This window comes from Cynoglossus semilaevis, chromosome 8, assembly GCF_000523025.1.
Source record: "Cynoglossus semilaevis isolate Cse_v1.0 chromosome 8, Cse_v1.0, whole genome shotgun sequence".
In the NCBI taxonomy this organism is placed as follows: Eukaryota; Metazoa; Chordata; class Actinopteri; order Pleuronectiformes; family Cynoglossidae; genus Cynoglossus; species Cynoglossus semilaevis.
Genome location: NC_024314.1, coordinates 22,181,633 through 22,191,806, shown reverse-complemented (window position 1 = coordinate 22,191,806; position 10,174 = coordinate 22,181,633). Strand labels below are relative to the sequence as shown.

The window sequence follows — 10,174 nt, the reverse complement described above, 5'->3', positions numbered from 1 at the left end:
CTGCCATCACTTCTCCCTGACGGTGCCAACCCTGAGCCCCGTGAGTTGCAACATTATAATACCACGTTCCTAGTCCTAACTGTAAGACACCAGGTGACATGCAGTGCTGGTCTCGCTGCAGTCTAACGTCGCCGTGATCCAGATCCTGATCCGTCTGATGACGGGATGTTTTTAACGAACAAGTGAACTCTCACTTTACCAGTCGTCTGAATTTGATTGGTTTAAAAAAAAAACAGTGGAGGTTATGGGGGATTTGGATTCATCTGTTTTACCTAATATGGAAGCATGCGCACACACACACACACACACACACACACATATATTGTAATGACCTATACAAGAAAGACGGAGTCACCCTTGCAGATGCACAATTTAAAAGATAGACCTTCTTTAGTGAAGCTGATGATTTAAAAAAACTCTTTTCACACACACACACACACACAACTGCACACTCACCACACACACACACACACTTACCCCTCCGGGCCCCTGGGACTTCAAAGAGCCGTCTACTGTACCTCACGACACCTCAACACCAGGTGCCACAGAGAGGAGGAAACTGGAAGGAAGGGAGGGTGGAAATGGAAATAAATGGTGGGGGGGGGGGGGGGGGATGGGAGGGGGAGGGAGTGTGGATTAAAGCCCCCCAACAATTTAGGGTGGAGATAATGGGGAGGGCAAACTGAACAGTAGGCGCAGGTAAGTAGAGAAAAAACAACAAAAACAAAACAAAAAAAAAAAACAAAAAAAAAACGGGGAAATAAGCGGGCAGCCATGGAGACGCCCAGAGGAGGTTAAAGGAAGAAACTTCAAAAGAAGAACGATATCAGGTGTGAAGGATAAACAACAGGGATGAAAGTGAACCTATAGACGAGTGGAGACCATAACAGGTCAAGAAACAGAGACAGAGGGATGGACAGAGAGACAGACAGACAGAGAGACAGAGAGACAGAGAGACAGCACGGCAGACAGGGAGCTGTTGCAGGCGAAGACAGAGAAACGTGGGGGGAGGGCAGTAACACTGTGCTGCTAATACCCCTGCTGCTTTGTTGTGAAGAACCCCAGTTCCCCTTCTAATGGTGAACTGCTCCTTTAATGACGGCAGTAAAACACACTGTCAGAGTTCAGCATTTACAACTTACCGTCCTGGCAGACACACACATACATACACACACACACACACACACACACACCCAGGATCAAATGTGAGCTAGGCATCAATAATAGGCTGAGGTTTTGTGTGAGGCAGAAATAAAAGCCTTTGTCTAATTTTGGAGACTGAACACCTAAGAATAAGCTGCTTTAGAGGCTGTCAGTCATAAAGACGGGGCTGGATCTGCAGCAATGGAGAACGTCTCAGACTGGAAGAAAGACATATTCTTATCATAAACCCATTTTGTGGCTGCTTTGATCCCAGCTGGCCCTCAGTGACACACACGCAAACCTTTAAGGTTACGCTGAAAAACTGAACCCAACCCGGCAGAGTCACACTGTTTAGATTTGCTCTTTACAGAGTGATTCCACCTCCTTGTTGGGAACAGTCTCTAATTCAGTTCTAAATACACACTCAGGTCTGATCAGAAATGCAGTTTTCCTCAAACTGGATTAAAGACCACCTTCATTAGCTGACGTCCACTGATTCTGACAGTAAACCGCAGTTTTACCCTCCTTAGAACTCCTCCATTAACCCAGCTGCGAGGTTTTAATTCCCCTTGTTTTATATTTTCTTCAATGTGACTATCCATATGTTTTATGGTCTTTTCCTGTCTGTCCTAGTCAGTGCATCTTCATGGCTGTGGAGCAGATTCTTTTCTTCTCACTAAAACGTGTAGATTGTATATAAAAAAAACCCAGATGCTGCCATCTACGTTGTATGAGCGGGTACAACACCGGTGTGTCCTCGGTTCTCTTTCAGAGTCATCATTTGTATGTCATCAGTGTGATGTCTCTGTGTTTGGAAGAAGATAATTGTTTAGCTAGCTTAGCTACATGGCACGCTTTCAGATGCTGTGATGGTTGTGTTTGTCGTTCAATCCCTAGGTCGCAGGGTCATTTATGTTGCATACGTGGTTGCATTTGTCTGCGTTTGTTTATTGTGGAAAAAGAATTGAGTTCTGTAGGTTTGTTTTTGAAGTGTGATAGATAGAGTGGCACTGATGAGTTGATTAACTTGTGGCTAACTGTTTGTAGCTCTGCTTTTTGGACCAGATATGCTGTCGTATAATGGAAGAATTGTTGACATAAAAATGCTACCATTATCATAACACATCATTAAAACATTAGAGCCATCATGTTCAACCTTTGTGGTTCTATTTGGTCTTTGCGTTTGCATTTGTTTGGCCTTAAATTAACCGAACTTTAGCTCGGCCCTAACTCACAGCTTCAGTTGGGTTCTCTGTAACAGACAGCTGTAAAATGTGGATTTGTTTTGTGAAATCCCTCTTCCTTCAGACATGCACCTGACATGTTCTAGAGATTGTCCAGAAACTAAAATATTACTGCCAGCTCTTTATAGTCAGGTTTCTGCTCAGTGTCAGAGTGAGTCCAGCGTAGAAGATAGCAGCAGCAGAAGCTTGGGATTATGCACAGCGAGCGAGCGAGCGAGTGAGTGAGCGAGTAGGCAGGTGTCCTGCCTCCCACGTGCTCGACCCAGCTGCCACCTCCTTCGCCTGGAAGATCCAGACAATCTCCCACTGCTGTGAACACCTCAGATCCAGAAAACCAAAGCTGGGACCCAGTTCTCCACTATCAGGAGCCCTTTCCTGAAAAATTGCCCCCCAAAAAATGTTTTTGAAAACTTCAAAGTACATGAGGGAAAAAAACCCAAATATATTTATATATAGTATATATCTGCAGTGAGGTGTGCATTTGTACATCTGTTGTAAAAGTGAGCCTGTGTTAGTGCTGCACTTGCATCCTCACATTCAGCAACAGCATACAGTATATTATGCTGAACAGCCAGCAGTGAAACTCCAGATCTTAATTCACACTCAGCTCTTTTTTTTATTCAAAATGCAAATTGAGTCTGCAGCCTTTACATTAATGGGCCAGATTGCATTCGCCTCACAGATTGTTCAAGGGAATTGATTCATTGAGAGAGAGAGAGAGAGAGAGAGAGAGAGAGGGAGACAGAGAGAGAGGTTCTGAATTCTGAAAACGGGAAAAGTGCTGCTTCACAGGTGGCCTGCCTTCCCCCTCCCTCCCCCTTCCTCCTCCCCCCTTCAAGGATTCACAAACCAACAGGCAGGCAAGGTGACCCACGTTAAAACGCGACACTCCTCCTCCCTTCTGATGTGTCCTTGAGCAAGACACTGAAACCCCCGCGTTGATCCAGCCAGGGTTGTTCTGGAGCCGAGTCTGACCGCTGACCTCCCCGTCGCGGAGGGAGGCGACAGAAAGGGAGCTTTTCCCAGTGGGGATTAATAAGGTATCACATTATCATTTGAATGCGGCTGATTGTATCTTCGTCAGTCAACATTAGAGCTCACGGACCCGTTCTTGTACGACTGTCTGTGATATGACCATGTCAGAGTGACCCTGCCTTCACAGCCAAATGTCAGCTGATAACGGAACAATCAACGATGGCGTACGTCTCCGTCATTTATTTGAATTCCAGCTCCGCTCTGTCTCTCTCGTCGTTGTGCTGCCGCTTTCAGTATTAACAAACAAACATCAGTGTTTGTCTGTTGCCACTCCAAGACAAAACGAACAACCGCGCTGTGGTGAAGTAAAACAAGGGTTCAGTGGTGTGTTTTTTTTTCTCTCTCCTTTTTTTTTTCCTATGACTCATAAACTGATTTTTGTAGACATTTCTAGGCGGTAAAGCATCTGAAAATGCCACAGAGAAATCTCTTCACATCTCGGCGAGCTCTCATTGCAGTGTTGTTACACAAGACCAAAGGCCGGTTAAAGTAAACTTAAGAAATAGCAAACCCTGACATTCTCCCATTCTTTCTTTCTCACTGTGTGTGTCTCTCTGTCCCTGTGGTCAACAATCCCTCCACTGCCCTTTATTCCCAAATCCCCATGGACAGAGAGTCAGGAGAGGGAGAATGCCTAAATGCTTTGAATGATGGTGAGGAATGCTAAAAAGAAGTAGTGTGTGTGTGTGTGTGTGTGTGTGAGTGAGATGGTGGGGGGAGCAGTGAGAGGAGGAGGGGGTGTCTCCTGCCTAGGCTAAGATCTGGTATGCGTGACTGAACAAGAGGAGGAGAAAGAGGAGGAAAAGCAAGAAAAAAAAAATCCCCCACCACAACCTGCCTTCCTAACTTCTAAAGACAGACAATGGCTACTGACCGGCCTGGCAACCCTATGTGTGAATGTGTATGTGTGTGTGAGTGTGTGTGTGTGGCGTCACTTCGCACACAGAACACGTTCTGATAGAAAGCAGAGAGAGAGGAAAATCTGCTCTAACCAACTTTGGCTCTCATTACTCGGCAAATGGAGCCACAGCTTTGACATATGATTAAAAAAAAAAAAAAAACCCAGGGAATTTAACCCAAACCTTCAACCTTCTCCTCGGTTAAACTTCTGTTTCACGGGGGCTGATGGGAGATTAGATAAGGTGGAGACACCCGAGGGCCTGCTGCTGCTACTGTAATGCACTGCATCTAAGCATCGTTGCATAACAAATGCTTTTTGTCTATGTGGTAATTCAATCCAAGCCAATCAGTGATCGACTGAATTCTACAGTTTTTTTTTTTTAACTGTTAATGATGTGTTTGAAGTCATTCAACATCAAAAAATGTAAAAATCTCTGTTTTCAGGACTAAACATTTTGCTACTGTGGTTTTCACCAACTAGGCTTTTGGGATGTATCGACAAAATAATCAGGAAGTTGCTAAAAACATCTTAAATGAGTAGTAACCGATTGCTAACAGATCACCTATGGTTAGAAAAAAAGAAGAAAATAAAACTTTTTTCTTCTAGTCTAAGCTCTCATTGGACATTTAACACAGACCAAACGTATGTTTTTTTTACAGTGAAGTTAAAAACTTAATTTAGCAAAAGGGTCCACACAAACCTCCCATCCAAGTACCACAATTGACCCCCAGGCCCAACTTTGAACCTTCTTATTCAGACTGTGATTCCATACCTTTGAATGTGTGACTGCTGAGGAACTTTAATAATTTCAAAATGTCATTTTGAGGGAAAAAAAAAAAAGCACACGACTTAAATAAAACAGCAGCAGCAGCTTCCTATAATAAACACCTGGGCGATAATTAATTACACAGACTGCAGTCGGGTCAAGACTGCAGAGCATCCATTATACAGTATTCTTGTAAATAATGAAGCCACACAACACAGATTGTTGTCTTTGTTTTTCTTCTTCTTCTCCTTTTCTTGTGAGCGACTATACTGGACTGATCTACGACAATGAGCAGAAATGTGTGGGTGTTCATTGAGAGCCATGCATTAAAATATGAAAGGCCTTATTTTATGGACAATATGGACAAGGCTCTGGCTCTAGTGGCGGTTTTTCTGGGAATAAACAATGACAAATTACCACTGAGAGACTAATATGTTCTACACAAATGGTTCTTAAATGTCCGAGCCTGGGGAGCTGCACTTTACTTGAGTTATTCAGTCAAGATTTTTCCTTATATCACACACTGTAAAACACAGTGTGTTTCAGTCCCAGGCTGTAGACTAGTCTGAAATGAAGCTGAATTAATTCCCATATATGGAATCCCATCTCTTAGATAGTGATTTTCCTGTGTAGTTTTGAAGAGAAGCAATGGTTAAAAAAAATTAAATAAAATCAAGCTAAGTCAAGAGTTTACAACAGAACTGGACCAAACTGGTCTTAACCCTATTATGTCGTCTCATGACCCACCAAATTTAGCCCCACAGCCCACTCATGGGTCCTGACATGCCATTTAAAGACAACAAAAAAACACTTTTTTTCTAACACTCCCAGACACACAAATGCACGACAGTTAAAATGAAGTCTCCACAAAAAGCAGTCGACACACCATTGTTTTTTTTCTTCGTTCATTACATAAATATCTTTAATTGTTTTAACCGTAAGAATATAAAACAATTTAATTTTGGGATTCTGCATTTGTCTTCCTCTTCTTTACAAACACATAATATACAGTACATAATTTTATTTTTCAAAAAAAAAAAAAAAAACAGCTTTTTTAGCAGGAACGCACATCCGTATATTAATTTTTCTAGCAGGTCATTTGCATTAGATTAACGCGCGTGCGCTCACAGGCCTCTGGTGCGCGCACGTGTGTGCATGAGTGTGTGTGTGCGCGTGTGTGTGAGAGAGAGAGAGGGAGAGAGAGACGCATTCCACTTGAAACCCGAGACTAAGAGCAGAGAGAAAAGAAAAATAATCGATTGCTCCTTCTTCTAAGCATGTCTCAGAATGGATTCAGGGTATTTTTATTTCAGGGAGAGCGAGGGGGAAAAAAGATGGAGAAAAAAAAGGAGGTAAACATGTCCACCTCCTCTTATTCTCTCTCCCTCTGGAGCAACATGAATATGTGTGTAGGTGGAGGTGAACGGGGTGGTGGTTACAGAGCAAACCCTGATTTTAGTTTTTCAATAAAGGACATTAGACGTAAAAAGACACTTCAATTTGAAGTACGAGACTCTGAACGACATCCGCTGACATTTATTTCCACCACCAGCATCCTTCGGAAAAACCACACTGTGCATTATTATAATGTGTTTGGTAATGACCAGTTATATGGCGTATTACATGGCTGTTATAATATCTCCTCAGTGTCCTTACAGGTATTTCCCCTAAGGCTGAGCTGATTTGTTTTGTCAAAACTCAAATTCAATTCATCTCTAAAAAAAAAAAAAAAAGGGTGGTTTAAAGTTGGATTTTATCCATAAAAAATTATTGAAATAAGCTTTACAAAGACAAAATGTGAACTGATTTTTTTTTTTTTTTTGCATAAAGCGTTGTTCTGTTGTTGCTGGAATACATTTTACAGCCTGCTTTTATTCCCTCTCTGTCTTTGCCTGGGAATTTGTTGCTGTTTACGGGGGTAAATTAACAAAGGTAGTTAGATGGTGTCCTGGTCTCCTTTCTCCAGCTCTGCTCATGGAGGAGGGAGGGATGGAGGGAGATGAGGGGGATGGGGGAGGGGGCAGACTCGGTCCCTTTAGGCACATTTTCTCCCAGTCTCTCATGCTCGCTTTCCTCCTCCTTCCTTCTATTTTTTTCTTAACAGTATACACCCTTTGAAAACAACCACGTAAGAGGTAGCCAAATGTTTCTTTTTTTTGTTTTTTAATAGGCGTGATGGCTGTAGCGGAGAGATTATTCGTTAAATGTCTCAAATTCCGACTCGCTGTTAAAATAAATTTCCCTTAGATCAAGTTGTCAAAACCCTTATTTTGACTAAAAATGAAAGCAATCATCGTGTGTTTGGATGGAGCAGTCCTCACGTTAAGATTTGTGTCAGTAAATGCAGGTGACGATTTTTCTACACATGGAAATTGACACTTAAGACCTCAGATGACTCACATTAATGAAGGACTACGAATTTGACACATGCGGTGAAAAAGAAACTGCTGAAGTGGATTTACACAAAAAAAACTACAAAAAAAAAAAAAAAAAACTTTCCCACCCTTACCTTAAAATGAAGTCAAATTAAGGAAAAACTAACGTAGTACCTGTCAGGTCCACAGAACTCCAACGTAAAACATTTGCACAGAAAATTCTGGTCGCAATTGATAAAGGGAGAGGAAGGTTTTCTCTCTCTTTGATTAGAAAACAACTTTTCTTATCCAGTCACAGCTCTGCTTTCCCTGCTCATGTCCCCCGTCTTTCCCCATTCAAACGGAAATAAAATGGAAAAACACACGCACACGCACACACACAATACTAAATTTCCAATCACCTCACTTTCTCACTTTCAGTCATCTGCCACAGTCCCAGGTTCAACACTTTAAGGCAGGGGAGCTGCGTGATCCGCTCCAGTCCCCTCTTGGTGATCTTGGTACATCCATACAGGTCAATGCCCGCCAGCTGGGTCAGGTGGTCAGCTATGAGCTCCAACCCTTTGTCTGTTATTCTCACACACTGTCCGATGTTCAGGGTCCTTAGCTCGTGCATCTGCCTCACCATCCGGTTTATCCCGTCATCAGAGATGTGACACGAGCACAGGGACAGCGACTTCAGCTGGTACAGCCCCTGGGCAATGTACGCCAGAGTCTGGTCCCCGATCTTGTCACAGAAGGAGACGTCAAGACCAGATAGTCTCAGTGTGCCCATGGCGAGGTGCATGGTTCCCGTGTCGCTGATGTTGTCACAAGAGCGCAGGTTGAGGCTCCACAGTGAGGTCATGTGGGAAAGGTGGATCATCCCTGCATCTGAGATCCCGCCACAGAAGCTCAGGTTCAGTACCCGGAGTTTGGTCAGCCCCTTGGAAATATGTTTGAGTGACAGGTCCGTCAGCTTCTGACAGTCCTGGAGAGTCAAGTACTCCAGGTTCAAGCAGCCCTCTGCTGCACTGCGGGTCATGCCCGCCAAATGTCCAATCCCCACGTCCGAGACGTGCCTGCAGGACCTCAGGTTGAGACTCTTGAGCCTGTGCAGGCCCCAGGCAATCAGTAGAAGCCCCGTGTTGGTGATGTTGCTGCAGCCCCCAAGCTCCAGCACCTCCAGGTTCTTTAGGTACTGGGCTATCCTTCCCAAACTAGAGTCTGTGATCTGTTTGCAGAGACTCAGGTTCAATACCTTCAGCGATGGGATCTCCTGTACGAACGCATGACCCAGTCCATTATCTGTGAGGTTGTAGCAGCCGGACAAGTTTAGGGACTCGATGTTGGGCATTCCCTGGATCACATAGCTCAGGCTGCGGCGAAGAGACAGGATCTGGACCCTCCGGATGCCCCTGGCCTGGAGGCTGGGAAACAAGGAAGGGTTTGCCCGGCGGAGGTGCAGCTTTGCCTCCACCCCCCTCCACACTGACTTGTGGTAAGATGCATCCCTCCAAGCGATGCAGACTTGGGCCACCCTGCCTTTGTCCCTCACGTCCAGATAGCTGAATATCATGGCCAAGATTTCTGGGAAGAGGCACGAAATGTGCGTCTCCATTGTTTTTCAAAGCCCAGGCATATAAAGAATCAATACTCCACACCTCCAAGGCTGAAAAAGAAGTCACTCAGTCAGTCACAAAAAGTAACAAGACTCACACTTATCCACAAAAGTACAAGCAATAAGAGTTCTTAACAACTCTCTGACTTTCTCTCTTACATTGAACTGTGCAGAAATTGATCCAACTCTCACCAATCCCACGTGATCCGGTTTGGTTGCGCAGTAATGTTCAAATGCATTTATAAAGAGATCCGAAAACAAAACAAAAAAAATCAGTTTGTTTCAGCTTAAAACCTTCTCTCCGCCAAAAAGAGGGAAGAGGGGGGAGAAAGGAAGGAGGAGGAGGAGAGGAGGAAAAGCGTCAATCCTTCCCCCTCTCGCTCCTTCTCTCTCTCAAACGACGCTTCCTCGTATTCTGCCCGCTGAACGCCTTTCTCTCTCGGCCGAGCGGGGATCCAAACGGTCGTACATGTCAGTATTAGAAAGTTTAAAAAACATTAAAAGTCTTCAGCGGCGCCGTCTTAACAACAACAGTCCCATGGTGGAAAATAAAAAGCGAGGCAGGAAGAGAGAAGTGTGGTTGGCTGTGAGAGCAGAGTGAGAGAGTGAGGGAGAGAGAGGGGCGTCCTGAGCTCAAAGCCTTTGTCTGCTCTTTTCAAACCGACTTGGCAGGGACCGCAGCACTGCGACTGAGAGGGAGGGGTGAACGCAGCTGACAGTGCTTCTTATTAGTGCTGAAAACAAGCCGTAAAAATACTAAGTTTTTCTCGCCAGATGAAAAGTCAGTCCATATATCAACGTAGTATGTGTTCGATTTATTTCCACTCAGCGACGTGTTGTGGAATAAACTCGCAGCGTCGCCGTGTCATTCCTCCCCCCTCCGTGTCAGCCACTTTGGTTTGGTCCGCCTCAGCTGGAACGGTACGAACAGTTTCCCTTGGAAACCAACTTCTTACAATTCAGTTCACTTTGGGCTTTAACCCTTTGAGTGGACCACACAGCACAACACAGCCAGTCTGAAAGCAGAAGTTACACCATCTCAACGTTCAGTAGTTCATTAGTTTGTTAAAAAATAATATTTCTGGTTTAAAGAAAATACGTTTTTTTGTG

The 10,174-nt window shown here is 44.2% G+C and overlaps 2 protein-coding genes across 3 annotated transcripts in view; one reads left to right on the top strand and one right to left on the bottom strand.

The window, feature by feature from the left end:
• Nucleotides 1-6: 6 nt before the first annotated feature.
• wnt5b (wingless-type MMTV integration site family, member 5b) overlaps nucleotides 7-10,174 on the top strand; it is a 45,169-nt gene continuing 35,001 nt past the window's right edge. The window contains exon 1 of the mRNA XM_025057573.1: nucleotides 7-40. The gene's annotated coding sequence lies outside the window, so the exon portion shown is untranslated. The remainder of the gene's footprint in view (nucleotides 41-10,174) is intronic.
• Nucleotides 6,895-10,174, bottom strand: part of fbxl14b (F-box and leucine-rich repeat protein 14b) — a 3,792-nt gene continuing 512 nt past the window's right edge. The window contains exons 2-3 of one of the 2 annotated variants that reach the window (XM_025057571.1): nucleotides 9,257-10,080; nucleotides 6,895-9,115 (exon numbers count right to left, since the gene is read on the bottom strand). In XM_025057571.1, coding sequence (XP_024913339.1) covers nucleotides 7,862-9,064 — 1,203 coding nt within the window. In that variant the 5' untranslated portion in view covers nucleotides 9,065-9,115; nucleotides 9,257-10,080 and the 3' untranslated portion in view covers nucleotides 6,895-7,861. Of the gene's footprint in view, nucleotides 9,116-9,223; nucleotides 10,081-10,174 lie in introns of both variants that reach the window. The other variant, XM_008315690.3, reaches the window with a different exon arrangement.